Genomic DNA, 19554 nt, shown 5'->3' with positions numbered 1-19554 from the left:
AAGCCATTCTTCTTGATTCCTGAGTTTACAGATTTGGAATTAAACAATTCCAATTTGGTTTATATTTAAATAGAAATAGTCTGAGTTATATTTCATCAGTAATAATACTCATAGTTTTAAGGAGAATTTTAAGTATTTTATTTTAGAATATTTGTAAATTAAACCATCTACTCTAAAATTAAGTAAAATAGGTAATGAGACATATGTTAGGTAATTTCTCTCTGTCCTTCTTGCACCAGGAAAAACCCAGATGCCTTATTACTGGAGAAGAGACTAGTACTGACATTTTTAACCCATAGCATATGAAAAACCCAGTTTTTTGCTCATAATGTAGTTTTTTCTTTTGCATTATTAAAAAAAAATGTTTCTGAAATGTGCCTGAAATAATTGAAATATATTTAAGTTTTCTGTAAAGCAGTTTTCATAATTACATAAAAGTTTGATCTCCTGATACTACAATGAAAAAGAACACAGTTGTTGGAAAGTACATTACCTCATGTTTTTCTGCATAAACAGATTAGAGTTTTAATCATTTGAATTCAGATAATATTTAACAGGTATCCATTGAAATTGTAATATTTTATTATGTATTAATATATGAGAGTCGATGACAGAATTATGTTGTGTAAATGTAACTGTAGTTGTTTGCATACAATCCATTTCAAGAAAATGGTCATCAAATGCAAATGTTGGAGCTCCCAGGATCTCATCAGTTGATTGTGCTATGATGATAATCCAGCTATTTTATTTTTTTTAAGCTTAAATCTATACTAAATAAGCACTTTAATTATTTTAGACATTTTTTATTTGTACATATTTATGTAAATACTTTTTTGTAGCAGTGTTTTAGAATTACCTCAGGATTTTGTCAGGTTCCCACGTTCCCTCCCCAACATACACGTGTCATTATTCAGATAGATAACATTCTGTTGATCCCTGTCAAATAGTCAAAGTATGGAATTTTAGAGCTACTGTATTTGAAATACTTTAGTTCAAATCACTGAGGACTCCATTTTAAAATAATCCCTAGTCTTATTATTTTGCTTCATTTTTAATATCTTTTAGCGACAGTGATGAGGAAAAGAAAGCAAGAAGAGGCAGATCTCCCAAAGGAGAATTCAAAGATGAAGAGGAGACTGTGACAACCAAGCATATCCATATCACACAGGCCACGGAGACCACCACAACCAGACACAAGCGCACAGCAAATCCTTCCAAAACCATTGATCTTGGAGCAGCAGCACATTACACAGGGGACAAAGCAAGTCCAGACCAGAATGCTTCAACTCATACGCCTCAGTTTTCAGTTAAGGTGGGACCGGCACAGGTTTATACATTATACACAGTTTTATTCTTATACATTTTAGAATTGTTGTATTAGTAAGCTTAGGCATTTCTAGGCAATTATATTTATTACAGATCATCTAGCATATATTACTCAAAGTCATTAATAATTTCCTCTCTGTGGGGAAAGATACCTGTCCAATTGCTGAATGAGTCTCTAAGCACTCTCTGTGAAAGTAGAAGTGACACTTTTGGTTCGTTTGGGAAAGGGTGTGAATCTGAGTGTAATACATCTATTTCCGTCTAAGACACCACTGCTGGTTACCAAGAAGAATGAGATTCACTAATGGAAACATGGGAGTATTTGGAAGTTGTAAGAAGTGACAAAAGAGAACCAAGTAGATATAAGGGAAATGGTCTCATTTGATACAGAGATGGTGCCTACAAAGAGGGTCGTGTTTACTTGGTGGTCACTACTGATCAGTAGCAGCAGATCAGTACTGATCTGGTGCCTTTTTTATTTGTTTTTCATTCACCACAGACATGGAAGTCCACCTACTAGATACTGGGCTACAAGCTAGTCTTTTGGACAGAAATCTGCCAAAGAGAGAAATTTTTCCCAAAAGGCTAAATTGTTGTTTTGTCACTTTGCCCCCACCCAACTAATGTTTACCTAACTTGTATCTTTGCATCAGAAGTAACTAAAAGCTAGAGAAGACAGTTTTCTAATGTATCCTGCAAATAGTAGATGACTCTAAAAATAAAGCTAGTCCTGCTTAGTGGCAAGAACAAGTACTGTGTCAACTTTTGCCAAATATCTACTGGTGTATGATTTTACCCATATTTGTTCTTTTTAGTTTTGATGGAAACCTCAAAATTATAACTCATCTTTACTTGTAGTTAAGGGGAAATGGCTATTATTTCTCTGTGGTCTTAGATTTCCTGTGCTATAGATACCGTTAGCTTACTAATGGCAGTATGGGATCTGGGAGATAGCCATAGTTGTAACCCAATACATAGTGGCTCTTATATGGAGAATTTATTCAAGGTTGCATGAAGAAAATTATCCCAACTATATAATTTCTTAACAGTAAATTGAGACTTTTATATCTTATAGGATTTTAAATAGCAATTTGTAGTACAGCATGAATATGTCACTCTGCAATAAATATTTTATATATTTGTAGTGTGAGCTTTTTACTTTGTTTTTACTACCAAAAAAATTTCTAAAAGGTCGAAGTACTTGAAAAGTTACTCAACTACTTCAAATTTCTTTCTTTCTCAAGGCCTTTTTGAACTATGATGTAGTATTTTAATCTTCAAAGCTCAGGAACTCAGATTGTTTCCCTATTTTCTAGCTATTCTGTTCTCATTTAGCATGTATGTATTGAAGATACAGCAAATATGCATCAGAGTGCTTGGGACTATGAAGAAGAGAAAAATCATATTACAACTCCTATCCCACAATTTAGTTTGGGAACTAAATATGAAACAATTAGATGTCAAGCTATATCAACAGAATTATACTGACTTGTATAGCATACAAATAGTAAGCATTGCTAAAGTTCATAGAATCATAGAATTTTAGAGCTAGATAGAATCTTGGCCTCTATTCCAGGGGATCACAGACCTTGTTAGATATGGGAATTATTGAGGGAACTTTGTAAGATTGTACAGGCCGAGATTCCCACCGTGGGCATTTATGACTCAGTATATTGTGATGGAGCCTGGAGCATATGTATTTTTTTAATCCTCAAATGATTCTGATACGTAGCATGAAGTTTGAATGGGATCTGGAAGGTATATTTTCCAGAGTGAAATTCAGTAAGAAAAAAATGAGGGAAAAGACAAGTGTGGATGTGACAGACTTTTACAGTGCTGGTAGTAGAATTAAAAATACTTACCATCTCCATAAGAATTCATAGTCATTTGTGTTTCTTCAGAAATCTAAATCTGCCCCTATCAAGACAATTACACGTATTTGTGTCTGAGTTGGAAATTAGAGATGAGTAGAGCAGATTTAGAAAAAATAGGTACTTGTTTTCTCAGCTCATTAGTTCTTTGTGTGTTTCTAGACTTCAGTGCCTAGCAGCAAGTCATCTGGTGACCTTGTTGATCTGTTTGATGGCACCAGCCAATCAACAGGTAAGTTTCCACACTGGCTTTTTCTTTTTTAGTAACTTTAGTTTCAGAGAATTTTTTAAAGTGTTTAATAAAAGGTGGAATGAAAAATAAAATTTTTTGCATTGGATTTATTTTTAATGTAAAATTAGCAAGCCTTGGGCATTATTGGGGAGAGGGGGTGTTAATTTCCTAAAATAAGGAAGAAGAGTACTTAAATATTTGACCAATAATAATTCAGTAACCTCTCTCTCCTTAATTTCTTTAGCACTGAGTATTTGGAGTTTTTTGCTTTCTCTATAAGCAAAATGTATTGCTCTGCCCACTTTACTGTCTTTTCCTAAATCTTAATTCTGGGTCTCAGCATCAGCCATGCCTAGGGTTAATTTAAATTTTTCATTTATTTATTCACATATTTGTTGAACCAGACATTGGTTTGAGTGCTAGAGATATAGTGCTTAGTAAAACCAAGTTCTTGTCCTCATAGGAAGGCCAGGTGGTGGAAGTACAGTAATCATAAGCCACCGATAGTTATAAGCATGCAGAGTGCTTCTGAAGAAAGGAGCATTCTATTAACGTATGTTACTACCTACCTGACATATTTTAAGAGGGCTGTAGCAAAAGAATAGTTTTCTTACAAATATTCTGTCAAGATAAGACTAATAATTTGTTCAATTTAATTACCAGTATATGCCGGATTTTGAATAAATCCCTATAAATTATTTTCAAGAAAGTTGATATTTTAGGTTGCATTCAGTGATTATGGAGTTTTCATGAACTGTGCCACAAGTCAAAAGAGTTTAAGAATAAAACTTCTGTTTAAAAAGTCTTTCTCAACTTGTTTAAAGTTCATTTCACATCAAAATGTAGATGGTAAGATTGGTGTGTAGGTAATGTGCAAAGTAAATTTATTGTTCCTAGTTGTGTGTAATGCTTTTTTAAAACTGAATTGTTTTAAAATTTACATTAATGTTTTAGTGGAAGTCTATAATGAATTTACTTGTCATTAATAGTTTAGTACCTGTAATTAATACAAAGTGCCCTTTCCTAGTACATAAAATTCTTGGACTCGGAGTGAACTTCATAGGGTATATGGTTCAACCTAGTTTCTGAAATTCTTTGGTTCCTGTTCTCTTTTTTCTGTAACTGTAAATTGTTTCTAAAATTATTCTTTAAACTATATTGAACAATCATGCCCAAGGTTACATACAACTACATTAGTTTTTTTTTCAATAGTTTATGTGCTTTTCGTATGTTTAACATATTAACTATAGTATTTACTGGCAGTTAGCATGTGGTCATATAATACAGACGTAGTGTCAAAGAATATCAACTATTTTGGACTGCTGGCATGAAATATTAAAGAGACCCTTTCATACATCTGTGGAAAGTGGATGGAGCAATCAGAAAAAATATCTAGAAAGGTCAAATGAGTGGATGCAACTTTTTTCCTCAGTGATATCAAGATTATTTGAACAGAGAGAATTATTAAATGCTAACATGCTTCCTTTGCTTGGCAAGAAACCTTTGAGTGGTTTTTCTTCTCCAGTGCAAACAGTAGATTGACTAATTAAATAGAAGTAACAATTAATATTAATATAGTAATTGAGACAAATGAAATCTGCAGTTTCTTGCCTTAATGTTCATTTTAGTCTCTAAAAAGTAACTGAATGTGGGTTGACATCAGAAATTTTTAAAGTTATCTCCTATTTGAAACAATATATTTAACCAGTTTGTGTAGACCCCCCCCCATCAGTACATAAATTTCGTTGCCCCAAATCTCTATTTAAATATTTTATTAATATATTTGAAACTTAATTCAGTAGTGGAAAAAACTAGATATTAAATCTTCAGCACCTACACATGAGAAAGTCTAAGAATCTACCATAACAACATTGCTATTTGGTATGCCATTTGGGTGTCATTTACCAGATGTGCCTATACTTAAAATAGTACCATCATGCCAGTAATTAGGGCATGAACTGTAAACCTAAGCAGTTATGGCATCTGCATCACTCACCAGATAAATAGCTCCTATGAGAAAATGTTCAGATTTATATGTTACCTTCTTTTTGTTAGCAACTTTAAAAGTATATGTGTGGGACAGTCATTGTAGAATATTTGCCAAGTTTAAAAAGATGTATGTGAAACCCACCCAGCAAGATTTATTTGAAACTGTCTTGATAAATATCCCACTGGAGTAATTAATGTTCTTTTAAAATCTGTATTCAAACAATATTTTGATGATATATATATATATGTATATAAATTATTCATTTAAAAAGTGTTTACTTAGAAGTTTTATATATATATACATATATATATAAAATATAATATATTTTATAATATATAAAATATTTTATATATAAAATATATATATATAAATTATTTATATATATATATATAAAACTTCTAAGTAAACACTTTTTAAATGAATAATTTAAGGTGTTTAGAAAATAAGCCAATTAGAAATAGAATGCTAGAAACCATTCCATTTCATTTCTTAAATATATCTCACTTCTTTAAAAGTCCACATTGTCTCCTTTGTCCCTTTGTAATTAAGGAATTTAGGTCTTGGTTAACATACTAAATAAGTTATTTCTAGTACAATAAATGATGTTGAGGAGGAAATATACCATAAAAGCAAGACAAACAGGAAGACATTACATGACTTGCAACATGTTTTTAAATTTTTTAAGTTAAAAAAATTATTTTAAATTAAGGTATAACAAATCCAAAATTTTTATTACATTTACATTTGAACCTATTGCCTTATACCTAGTAATCACTAAAGTTAGTTGAGAATATTTATGTGAATATGAACCACCTTGTTACAGACTTAATATATCAACTTATATATTAGAATTTCCTGGGACTTATCTCATTTAAGCCAAGTGTACAAAAAATAAAAAATTTTTAACATATTCTCCCTTCACTAAAAGTAATGCATGTTCCTTTTAGAAATTTGATGAGGAATAAGTGATTCACCATAACTTAGATGTATAAAGTTAACTATTAATAATTTTGGTGAAAATTTTTTTTTTTTTTTTTAATTTTCTATACTTTTAGTCAGTATATTTAAGTATTGTCTGGCAAATCTTTTCCAGGCTTCTAGATAAGGATGTTTTCTTTGTTTTTTGTAAATTGCTTGTCAACCAAGACCTTTTTATGATAGTATTCTTTTACAGGCCTTTTAATCACTTTATAATAACATTATATGGATGAACTATAACTTATTTAACCAATCAATGTCTGTTTTGGGGGACATTAGGTTTAGTTTTGTTTTTTTACAAAATTTTCTCTATTATAGAGAAATAGCATCTTTCAAAATCTTCCAGTGTTATAAGGAGAAAATAGTATTTCATTTTATTTTGCATTTGTTTGTATACTTTTGATGTTTTCATATGTCAGTTGTAACTTGTCTGTTCATGTCCTTTGTCCATTTTTATTGGGGTATTTATTTTTTTCAAAAACTTCTTACATAATATTAACTGTCGTATATTTAGTTTTTTGGGCATTTTGTCATTTTTTAAATTTTGTACTAGAATTCTTTATGCAAAAGTTTGTTTTTTATAATGTAATCTAGATTAAATTTTTTGTTGAAGAAAATTTTCATTTGTAGTTTAAGCACTGTCTAGTTCAGCTGTATTTTTCCTGTTCACAGTATTATTGCTTTGGAAAATCCATGTTCCCAGCTGGTGATTGTAAATAACCTCCGTGCTACCCTGAAAAGGCAGATGGAAATGGTTCATTTATAATGACAGCTCTCATATGGGAATCTTGAAGGATAGCTCTTATTGTGAAATTTAGCAATCTTCCACATGCAGCAATTTTTGGTAGATTCTTTTACTTAAATTCCTTTAGATAGAAGTTATCTGGGAAAATGCTTTAGAAAATTTCTGTTGCATTTAAGGCATTGGTATGAATAACATCATGCACATAGGTATGGATAGTCCCTCCTCGGAGAGAGAAGCTTTTCCTAAATGAAATAAAGAGATTTTTAAGATCGCTTTCAGAGTTAAAGATCACATTGTGTAAAACAGAAATAGAAGCATAATCTGTGGCACAAAGTTAAATTCTTTTCAGAGAAACGTGGCTTCTATTTGTAAAATACTTGTGCGTGTGTTTCCTTCTTTACTCCCAGTGTTCTGAAATTAGTCATGTTGAAATCTCCCTTCTAGAAGGGGTGGAGTAGAATAATATTTGCTATTGATAAAAACAGTATAATTTCAGTTTAGGTACTAGAAGGTAGAGCAGTAAAATAACCAAAGTAGGTAATTATCTGAAATATTACATTCAGAATATGACAAAAATAAAATAGCTTACCCAGTTTGAAGTGATATTCATTACTCAGTGCTTTTATTTTTTATCCACAACATGAATTTTCTTTGTAGCCCAGACTGGATAAGATTTAAAAATTTCTAACTTGTTTGGCATAACAGATTGCATATTGATGTTTATTCACAGCTTGGATGAAGCAAATTAAAATAATCTCCGATTTTCAAACCCCTTAATGTTATAGTAAATGATTATCATTCTGTTACCTAACAGTACACTTTGATCAATATTTTTAACATGAAAGAACATTACAGAAGACAACTTATTAATATTAAGCAGCAACTGTTTATAACATTCATTTATCTGCCTTTTTTTTATTAATATATATGCTTGTTTAAATAGTTTAAAAACAGAGCTCATTGATCTGCCCCTCATCACATTTTATCATGATGTGTGTACTTACAAAGGAGAGAAAAACAAATCACTGTGATATTATCCTTTGGCTAAAGCAGAAGTAGATGTATGAGCTGTAGTGTTGGTAGTTCTTGAGTGAAGTTCTTTGGCCTTGGTAGGAGTTAGTTCATGGTGAATGGGGATGTATGTGAATATGTACATTTGTAATGAGGTGAAGGAATGAGGAATTAGTTATGCCTGCTGACAGTTGACTACAGTAAATGTGCATTAAAAAGAAATACTAAGTACACATGTATCAGAAACTGATTTGTTCTTTTTATTACTGCTGGCCATTTATTAAGAACAGGAGATGGTTCTAGTTTAATTAACCCAGTTGAGTGTAGCAGATGGGGCAGAATGTCTTGCAGCGATAAGACAATTCAGAAGTGGCACCAGATGTTGGAAGCTGTCCCTAGTGGTGTCTGAGTGCAGCCCAGATGTTCCAGTCCCACCTGGCTAGTTTCTAAGTACTGCAGGCTAAGCAGCTGTGATGTAACCTATATAATGTTCGCATAACACTAAAAGCACCATAATTGAACTGCCGCTCTAAACTTCTAAGTTTGTGACTCTTAAGAGGTGAAATCTTTAAGGACAAACAAAAATAAGGACAGCTGTTTAAGTTTTTAGATCCTTTGGCTATTACTATTTCATTGATAACTGAATTGAAGAAAAATGAAATATTAAAATTTAACATTATGTCATTGTTCAAATTGTAGATAAAAGTAAATATTCTTACCCATATAGTGTTTACAAATAAAAACTAATATGAGAATGTGCTGTTTTGCACATGAGTTGATTTGCAGCCTTATGATTTGGATCTCACCTCTTTAAAAAATACCAGTCTAGAAGTAGCAAAAAGCTACTTTTTTAACGTAATGCAAATATTTGCTTGTTCATGGAGTAAACACTCTTCCCTGACTTTTTATTTTTAAAAATTTCAAACCTACATAAAATTTGCCACATGTTCTTTCTAGTTATTTGTTGTTTGTTTTTACCATTTGTTTATTGTGTGCCATTTGAGAAAAAATTGCAAGCATCATAACATTTTGCCCCTAAAGTACTTTAGCACACATCTCCTTACAACAAGGGCGTTCTCCTCTATAATCATGATATAATTATCTTACTTGGTAAATTTAACATTAAAACAGTATTATTGTCTAAGACATAGACCATATTCAAATTCCCCTGGTGTCTCATTATGTAATTTCAGAATGGCACCACTTCTTAAAATCCAGAGTCCAGCCAGGGATCATGTATTTCATTTACTTGTTGTTTCTTTATGCTCTTTTAATTTAGAGCAGTACCAGCCTTTTTTGTCTTTTATGATGTTGATATTTTCTGAAGTGTTGAGTTGTTTTGCAGAATGTCTTCAGTTTATATTTGCTGATTGATCCTTCATGATTAGATTCAGGTTAAATATTTTTGGCAGGAATTTCTACGTGAGTAAAATTCGCCTTTTCAATCCCTTACATTAGAAGGCCCATGAATACTATTTTGTCTAAGTGTTAGTGGCATTAAGTTTGATCACTTGTTTAAGGTTCTGTTGTAAAAGTAGTAGCTTTACCTCTTTTTATGTATTTACTAAATAATCTGTGTGGAGTAATGTTTTGGGATTATGTGACTTATTCCTCAGCAACATTTTACCCAGGTTTTAGCATCCATTGTAGATTCTTATTTTTATTTTATTTTATTTTATTAACACCTTCAGCATCTGGTATTCCTAGGTGGTCTCCTATCCAAGTACTAACCAGGCCCGACCCTGCTTAGCTTCCGAGATCAGACAAGACTGGGCACATTCAGGGTGGCATGGCTGTAGACTGAAGATTCTTATAAAGAGCATAATTGGCTAAATAAACTGCATGCCCACGTTATGTTTGTGAAATAAAAGTGAGAGATAACTTTAACCACAGTTGTAGTGTCAGTTACCTTACTAGATACAGAACAGAGGAATGAAAGAGTCTTTGATAGCTTAAAGAGAACATGGTGACATGAAAACCTAGATCAGCAAACTAGCTTTTATGATAGGCCTGAGTCCTCTAATATTGGGTATTTTAAGTGTGTTGCGAAAATAGCTTCCTGGAATTGCTATCAATTGTTTAGTGGTTCTAACAGTTTAACTTTTTCCTCATACTTAATTTCTAGGAGGATCAGCTGATTTATTTGAAGGATTTGCTGACTTTGGCTCAGCTGCTGCATCAGGCAATTTCCCTTCCCAAGGTATGATAGAATTTGATTGGCCAGAAGTCTAGAGGCAGTGAAAAGGTTATCAAAACAAAATGATTCTCTGTCCCCCAAATCAGCTTCTTTTTGGCATTTTTTCCTTGTAGTATTTATAATTCCTAATGAAATCATTCACAAAGGTATTTTATTGGGCCAGTGTCTTAAATGTGCCAGATGAATTAATCTGGTTGTACGCTACTCAGGTACACCTAAATAAAATTGTTCTTAATCATAAGTAGGTTTTATTTAGGGGGAGGATAAGGCGTGTGAATAAGTATAAATCATCTCATTTTAGCAGCAAGCGTATTAACGGTTCACGTTTAGTTTATGTTAATTACATAAATGAAATTCAGGGACATTGAGTTTGGGCAGACTATCTTACTAAAATTCATTTCTCTGTAATTTAGATACCTTAAAAGCACTTCTGTGAAAAATAACCGAACTTCATTTTGACACATTCTTTAATAGTGAACCGTTGAAACTCTCAGGCCATGTTAGAAATAAAAAAAAAATGCCCTAGACTTAACAAATATAAAATCATTATTCTGAATACTTGAAACTAATGTGTTGTTATATATAAGTTATACCTCAGTTTTTGAAAAGGCCAAAAAAAAAAAGAAATGTAACATCTGAGTAGAATATAGACTTAAACATTGAGGATTGAGGTGAAGGGCTTGTCTCTTTTCTCTTTTTTTAATTAATATTTTTATCTCACCACCTCTGTCATATACTGTGGTAACTTTAATTTTGGGAAAGCCTCTGAGCCTCCAACTTTCTAAAAATTGAAACTGATGTCATGGTTCTTTATAATGATAAACATCTATAGAAGTGTATAGAGTAGTAACTAAGTTCATTATTAATGTCTTTTTTTTAGGTGGGTTGTAATGTTTTATAAGTTGGTTGTAATTTTTTTTTCTATAGAATCTGGTCAGTCTGAAGTTTGAGAGATAAAAATAAAATAGCTATAAAAATCTTAAGGTGAGGCAGTGAGGAAAGATGCAATTTAACTGAACTAGTCTTATTATTCATTTCAAATACAGTTATCTATTGTTGTTATATTAGCTGGGTTAAAATTTGTATTTAATAATGTCTGGTTGAGGTTTATAAGGATTTAGGAATAAAGATGCATAGGTTTTAATGTATCTGGGGTTATTTTGACAGTCTACTTGTGTAAATTCCAAGTATTTCCCAGAAACCAGAATTGTGTAGTAATTAACTGCTTCTTTTTAGAAGTGTGGTTATGCTTTCTAAGGGTTAATACCTTACTTTAGGCAAATCAAAGTGGAAGATAAACATTGCCCTAATTATACAGACTGCCTGTGTAATTCTCAGTTTTTATGTATATAAAGTTGCCTACTATGCAAATAATTCAAATATGTTAATGTTGCTAAGTGATACATCTCTTCATCTGTATGCATGTGATTAATATAACTTGATCACCATTACGCAAGGGGCTGAAACTGTTGCAACAGTGATTAATCATTTCTGAACAATATATGCCCCACTAGAAGTATCTTCCTCTCATGATTAATCATCTCAGATAAAGTTTTCAGATGGGGCAACACATTTTGCCCCAGTTTCTATTCTTTTTCTGGTTTATATATCAAGCAAATAGGAAATAAGCATAAATTTTACTTTTATCCAGCAGTCTTCTTTAAATTAGTTTAAATTGTTTAATACATAGAACTAATTGTAAAACTCTTAATTCAGTCTCTTTTGTAATGATGATCAAAGATATGTTTTAGTAAAACCCTGAGGTAATGAATATTAGTCCAGATCTTGTATTAAATTGTTGGTAGAGCTTAGGGTTTCTAAGTGAATTATTTTCTCTTTTGTGGGTGCTTACATTTTAATATGGTAATACAAGAATATAATTTTAAAGACTTGATGTTATTATCTTTTGATATTTAGCATAATGAGACAGTATTGCAGTGGTTCGTTACCTTTTCAGCTAGAAAAAATGTATTTCCAAGTTGTAGTGAACATGGAGTACAGAGATGGTGTTAATTAATTTGGAAATACATATTTGCTTTCAAATGACAGTTTATATGTAGCTCTTTCTTCACCTTTGTTTTTCAACTTCCATTACTTCATATTTATCAATTTGTCCCTTAAAAGTTTATTTACTTAGAATTGTGAATAACCTAGTTAAAATGTTTTAAGTGTTGCTTGCCTTTATATTTATTGTGTTCCAAGTAGTTAATATTATGTATTAAGAATTTATAGAAGTTTGACTTAAACTTTTATATGGTGTACCTGAAAGAAAGAGAGCATGGTGTCTTGGCTGTCCCGTCTTTTCACAATTAATCCAAAGTAAAACTAACAAACCTTAAATGGCACTTATTATATATTAAATTACTTAATCTTCACAACTTAGATTTTTTAAAAAGTGAGGCGGAGAGGGTCACAGTAGCTTGCGCAAAGATCACAGAGCTAGTAAGGTATAAAATCCATACTCTTAAACACTAGTTCTTTAATTAACCTATTATCAGCTTTTATATTATTGAATGCATTAAGTCTTAAACTTGTTATAAGTATATTTTGACATGTAGTGATAGTTTTCTTTTTTTTAATATTAGCATGCGTTTTCCTCTGAAGACTTTACCCCACTTTTTATTTAAATAAATAGATTGCACATTCCTATTTTGAAGCAAGCAATGTACTAAGGTTATATACATCATGGCTACCTACAACCCTGTGTTTTCAATGTAATATGGCCAAATGGGTGAGAACTTATTACCAGAGTTTACTAACTTACTCTTAATTTTATTGAGTTTTCTCCATGTTTTTCCGGTTTTGTTTTGTGTTTCATAAATTTAGTCTCATGAATTTGGGGTTTTACTTACATGAGACAGTATAAATTATAGTTTGATTTCTCTTTGAACCTTTCCAAATAATGAATGAATGAAATGAGTTGAATTCTTTGAGTTTACTTGAGTATCTCTGTGCATGAGAATTCTGCATCTCCCAGCAAATGGTTTAACCAGTTTAGAGTTTCTTCATGCTTTTTGGGTCTCAAGCTAGTTCATATTTGTTTCCCTGGAACCAAATTTGATATGCAAACTTAGGTTGAAGGGAAGTTTTGATTATAACTTCTGTGTGTCACCTCAGACCTGCTAAGAGATGGATTTTACTTTATATGTGGGAAGTTTTTTCCTTGCTACCTTGTTAACACTATTGAAATATTCATGAGAAAGAATAACGTCCAGATGGAAGTGGTACCTGTAGATGTTAATCTGGGTGGACACAGATCAGCTCTAATTTGTTTCAGTTTGCAGGTTGCTATATTCGTACCGTGCACATCAGAAAGTTTTTTACCCTTATGTTCTCCTTTCTCAGTAACTACAACAAGTGGGAATGGAGACTTTGGTGACTGGAGTGCCTTCAACCAAGCCTCATCAGGCTCTGTTGCTTCCGGTGGTGAGCTCTTTGGCAGTGCCTCACAGCCAGCTGTGGAACTTGTCAGTGGCTCACAACCAGCTTTAGGCCCACCTCCAGCTGCCTCAAATTCTTCAGATCTGTTTGATCTTATGGGCTCATCCCAGGCAACCATGACATCTTCCCAGAGTATGAATTTCTCTATGATGAGCAGTAATACTGTGGGGCTGGGTTTGCCCATGTCAAGATCACAGGTGAGTTGTCTGCCTCCCTTGGAAATTGCGATTCATAATCTTGGAGATCCTCTAACTAATCTAATGGTAGATTAGCCTAAAACAAAAATAAGCAATATATAGATTGCTTTTGCACATTGCATTTATCTTATACTCTCCCCTGGGGTAGTCATTTGGGTTCTAGAAGGCAAGCCTCCTCACCCATCTTGTAGTCCATGCAAAGCCAATCATGGTGCCTTGCTCAGAGGAGGCACTTGCTGAAAATTTATTGAACTAATAAATTGGTATTTAATACTTTTTTTTAAATGTTTTTAAGGAGTAGAGACACAGGCATAGATACTGATTGCATGTTCAGTTCCAGACTACCACAATAAAGCAAGTATCACAATAAAGTCAGTCACATCAACTTTTGGCTTCCTAGTACATATGACAGTTATGTTTGTACTATACTGCGGTCTATTAAGTGTGTAAAGTATTATGTCTAAAAAAACAATGTACATACCTTAATTTAAAAATACTTTATTGCTAAAAAATACTAACCGTCATTTGAGCCTTCAACAAATCCTAATTGTTTTTGCTGGTGGAGGGTCTTGCCTCAATGTTGATGAAAACGCGGTATCTGTGAAGTACAATAAAATGAGATATACCTGTATCGACTTCACCCGTGGCCTGCATTCACTCAGTAAAGTCTCTGCTCATGTTCTTAAAGAAGTATCACTTGCTGGGAGCAAATAATCATTGCTAATATAGAAAATCATTCTCTAAAATGACGAATGTTCTCTTCCCTGTTCTGGGCCTGCTTTATTACATTATATGTTTGTATAGGCTCTTTCAACCCTCATTTTCATAAAGGAAAACAACTAATTGAGAGCTTATTAATTCACTTTTTTATAGTTAAATCTAAATTACCTCATACTAGCTTAGAATTTGAACAAGTATAGGGTTAGAATATAGGTGTCCAAATTGGACTAGGAACTTGCTATTTTTGATTCAAGCTATTCAGAATCTTTATGATGCTAATTATTCATTTTAATGTATAGATTCTCCTCTTTGGGATGTGTGTTAGGATGAAGGAAGAGAAGAAAGAAACAGAAGGTGACTACTCTGTATAACAGAAATTAGACCTAACATTGAGAAAATGGACATGAAAGCCACAATACCATTAAATTGAACTGTGCAAGCCCAAGCCAGATTATTCTTTGAGTTTCTTTTATATGATTTAAACATAAAGCCAATCTATTTATTTGTAATCTTAATTGCAACTGTGTTGTGATTATTCGCATTGGTACATTTTTGATTATTCTTCCTATTACTGTTCCTTTTCCTCTTTTTGTCTTTCTCACAGTTATCCTTAGTAACTACCAGGCACCTCTGCTTCTTTCTCCTGAATTTCTCCTTTCTTGTAAATTGTCCACTAGTGTTGCTCTCTTTAGTAAATAGATATGTAACCAGGGAAATATCAGTCAGGATATGTAAATATCATTTGCTGTTTTGATTGTTTTGCTTTTTATAACATGAGAAATCATATCCTGAATTCCATTTTGTAAGAAGAAATCTCTATTTGTATGTTTCTTTAAAGCTGTATTAACCTGAAGTTGGTAGTTGCCCTGGACTGGTGCCTTCTAGACTTTGGGTAATGGGGGAATAATTATTAGTGTAAATATGTTGTTTGTTTCTACCCCAAACATAATTTTTACTTCAGAGGAATATTTTGGGGAAGTTAGTGAATTAGGATATTGAAGACCTTAGCATAGAACATTTGTGGTCCTTCTTAGTTTCAAGAGTTTATTACAAAGTTGAGTATATATTTGGAGTTACTGTGATTAAATTGCCATCTGATAATCTTTATAAAGCAGATGCTTAATTTTTAGAGCATTTTTCTATTTTCCAGCCTTTGCAAAATGTTAGCACAGTGCTGCAGAAGCCTAATCCTCTCTATAATCAGAATACAGATATGGTCCAGAAATCAGTCAGCAAAACCCTGCCCTCTACTTGGTCCGACCCCAGTGTAAACATCAGCCTAGACAACTTACTACCTGGTATGCAGCCTTCCAAACCACAGCAGCCATCACTCAATACAATGATTCAGCAACAGAGTAAGTTGCAACAGGACATCTCATTTCTGTGTGTACATGTAATTTGTTGCCCTGATTTCAGGATTGCTTCAAGCCATGAAAAAAATAAATAAATACATAAGACAAACTGTACTTGAAGGCATTTGTGTGTGTTCACTTAAGATTTTTTTCATATAATACATGTTATTCCTCCTGGCACATTGAGTTACCTTGTAGTCTCCTTTTGGCATGATAACATTTATTGTATTGTGGTGAGTTTGGGGGGCCTGATAACTAAGATAAAAATATTTACTGTAGAAAAATTTTTAAATATAGGCATGTATGATAAGGGAATGAAAATTATCTGAACTCCATAAACCAGGGATAATAGCTGTTAATTCATAATTTTTTTTCTTTCTTCTCTAACCCTATGTTTAACACTTGATATCAATCATTCTGTCTATTCAACATTATTTTATATGTTGAATATTCTTAAGAAAAAATTATTTTTAGATCTTTCTAGTTATCCAATCTTATCAGTGTACAATTCCTCTATTGTTGGTTATTTCAGTTGTTTCCAGCTTTTTGCTATTATAAACAATTCCATGGTTTTGTATAAATCTTTGTGCTTGTGATTTTTTCCTTAATGTAACATTCTAAAAATAAAGTGAGTCAAAGGATATAAACTTTTTTAAGGCTTTTGACACACAATAGCTCTTGACAACCTGTTAGGTTGGATTCCACAATAGATTTTGTGGGAATAATTTTAAAGTGCCTCACTCATGTTTTCCCTCTGCCCACTCTTACTGTTTCTACATCTTTGGGAAACCAGAGCTAATAGCCATTGAATATTTCTGAGGAGTAAACAATAAAAGTTAATTGACTTCTCATGTAAAATCATTACAAGTAATTTTATTGGGTTTACAGGTATTGATGGTCAGGAAGACTGGATTATTTTTCTGCTCTATGAATCTAAGACTTCATTGTGGTAAAGTTCTTTTGTCTCTTCTTCTGGTAGATATGCAACAGCCTATGAATGTGATGACTCAAAGTTTTGGAGCCGTGAACCTCAGTTCTCCAGCGAACATGCTTCCTGTCCGGCCTCAGACTAACCCTCTGATGGGGGGGCCCATGCCTCTGAGCATGCCCAACGTGATGACTGGCACCATGGCAATGGCCCCTCTCGGAAATACCCCGATGATGAGCCAGAGCATGATGGGCATGAACATGAACATAGGGATGTCAACTGCTGGGATGGGCCTGCCAGCCACAGTCGGAATGGGCATGCCCAACCTAGCCATGACTTCTGGAACTGTGCAGCCCAAGCAAGATGCCTTTGCAAATTTTGCCAACTTTAGCAAATAGATTGTAAAGGAGCAGATTGAATGAAGGATTTTTAGTGGTGCAGATAGGTGATGTTGGGATGGAAAATGCTAATCAACTCCCTTCTATCTATTAAAATAAACCTACGTAAAGAACCAAAAAGGCCATTGTATAAAAGTGAAATATCTAATATTTCAGATGGCCAGACAAGGGCACTTCAGATGAGGTCAAAATCATATTTCCCGGTGAGAAGTGACCACAAATGGGGTAGTGAGACCATTGAAAGAAAGCCTTTATAAATAGAAGAGCCCATTTAAACATCATAATTTTGGGGAAGACTGGAATAGGGCTGAATAAATGTGTTTGGATCTCTAATTTTATACTTTTCTTTTCCTGAGGAACTTGATTTTTCTGTCCCTGAATCACCTTGTCATAATTGGGTCTGTTCCTTTTACTACCACTCTTGAGTCCATATATAAAATCATTAAAGTTGGATGATCGGTTTTTTATAAAAATATATATTTTTGTCCAAAAAAGGCATACATATGTGATTATGGCTAAATCAAAGGTAACTGGAATGTATATACTTTTGCTAATGTTCCAGCAACACTGCTATTATACTATCCAAATTTTTATTGTTACAAAACCTCTTTAAGTAATTGGTGATAACTAGGAGATTTTTCCCATATCCTCTGCTATAATTATCCTGTGCAGAACTAGGAAAAATATACATATTTTTTTTTTCAAGACTGCTCTACGGTTCCCTTTAAAAAAAAAAACTCCACTATTTTTGTTTGTTTTTAGCAGTCATTATTTACAGTTTGCAGCGATTAACTTGGCAAGGCTTCCTTCCGTGTTTGTTCCTGTAGCCACCATTTAACAGGAACAGTCAAAGAGAAAAACATTTTTTTTTTTTGGTGTCTTTTCAAAAAATTGAAAAGGTAAAAATCCATTAAGACCTTAAGTTAAATATAAATGTTAGAACTCAACAGTGTTGGCTTTTAGATTTTATACAGTATTTTTGTTTTGGTTTTGAGTGTATATAATACGGCTTTAGCAATATGGTTCCAATAGAGAGGAGTTAAATATATATTATTAAAGGAGACCTGTAGCAGTCAAAGATTCTTTTGATTTAATGACAAATAAAGGAAATTAATTAAAATGCTTTTGTTTTCCTGCTGTAATTCTGCATTAAGCTTACATGAAAATCATGATTCTAGAGTTCGGAATGCAAAAGTAATTGTTTCACCCTCAAGCTGGGAATATTTTTAAAATAATATAGGTATCAAATTATTACCTCCCCACTTTGTGTTGAAAATTTTTTTTATTGATAAAACTTTGTTTCCATTGTATTCATAATGTTCTGTTATACATAACATTAAAATGTTCATTAAAATCAATGTTGAACTGCTTTTTCTTTCATTCTGTTAGACATTTGAGACTGGGGGAAAATAATTATAATTTGGGCAAAGTAATTTTTATAAATAATTTAAAATTATTTAATGACTTCTCTATTCTTTCCTCTCAGATTGTACTGTTAGGAATTAAAAGTGAAGCAGCAAAGCTGTCCTGACCTGCTCCATTCTCGCTAATGTCCCATCTACAACATTTCTAATTAGGCAGAAATTCATGTACTTCAGCTAAGTGGTAATGAAAAGTGATTCATTTGCTGAATAAGAGATGAGAGAGAGCGTAATTAGCTGACTGCGGTTTTTAATCTTTCAACAATTCAATGTGTTTAAATTAGTTTCAAAGAATAGGAGCTTTCAAGTGTTGTTACTTCAGAGCAGTCAAGCCAACCTCTGGTGGCAGTATGGAGAGTATCTTCACTGATATTTAAAACCCGTAATCGTAAATGAATTTTTTCTATATTGAGAGGTATAGCATCACCTTTATATGGTTCTTGGAAGAAATAAATATTTTGTTTCTAAACTTTTGTGTTTAAAATTTATTTTCTAATAAAATTAAGATTTATCTCTAAAGCATTTTCTGTGCTATGCCTTCTTCCTATGTTGTGTCTCTTAGGACAGAAGGGAGCCCCCATCTCTGTTATTGCAGTGCAACATAGTTTGCTGTTTTAACCAGGATTTTTTGTTTCAGAGCCCATGAAAGAACAAGAATTGCCTCACTGGAGGCCCATTCAGTTTAATAATTTGTCTCTGAAGGAGTTACGAAGTGACACTCAAAGAAAAAGTTGAATACCCCAAATC

At 32.7% G+C, this 19554-nt stretch overlaps 1 protein-coding gene and 1 pseudogene across 6 annotated transcripts in view; one reads left to right on the top strand and one right to left on the bottom strand.

The window, feature by feature from the left end:
- Window positions 1-18755, top strand: part of CLINT1 (clathrin interactor 1) — a 53916-nt gene extending 35161 nt beyond the window's left edge. The window contains exons 7-13 of one of the 6 annotated variants that reach the window (XM_039876620.1): window positions 1066-1312; window positions 3360-3429; window positions 10279-10353; window positions 13696-13988; window positions 15008-15062; window positions 15913-16063; window positions 17040-18755. In XM_039876620.1, the coding sequence (XP_039732554.1) occupies window positions 1066-1312; window positions 3360-3429; window positions 10279-10353; window positions 13696-13988; window positions 15008-15062; window positions 15913-16063; window positions 17040-17133 (985 nt within the window). In that variant the 3' untranslated portion in view covers window positions 17134-18755. Of the gene's footprint in view, window positions 1-1065; window positions 1313-3359; window positions 3430-10278; window positions 10354-13695; window positions 13989-15007; window positions 15063-15858; window positions 16064-17039 lie in introns of all 6 variants that reach the window. The other 5 variants (XM_039876598.1, XM_039876606.1, XM_039876626.1 and 2 more) reach the window with 5 other exon arrangements.
- On the bottom strand, window positions 9836-9954 carry LOC120616902 (uncharacterized; annotated as a pseudogene).
- Window positions 18756-19554: the final 799 nt, after the last annotated feature.

The sequence above is a fragment of the Pteropus medius genome, unplaced genomic scaffold (assembly GCF_902729225.1).
Source record: "Pteropus medius unplaced genomic scaffold, Ma_sr-lr_union100, whole genome shotgun sequence".
In the NCBI taxonomy this organism is placed as follows: domain Eukaryota; kingdom Metazoa; phylum Chordata; class Mammalia; order Chiroptera; family Pteropodidae; genus Pteropus; species Pteropus medius.
The sequence above is the reverse complement of the archived record's forward strand: the minus strand, read 5'-3'. Positions and strand labels throughout refer to the sequence as shown.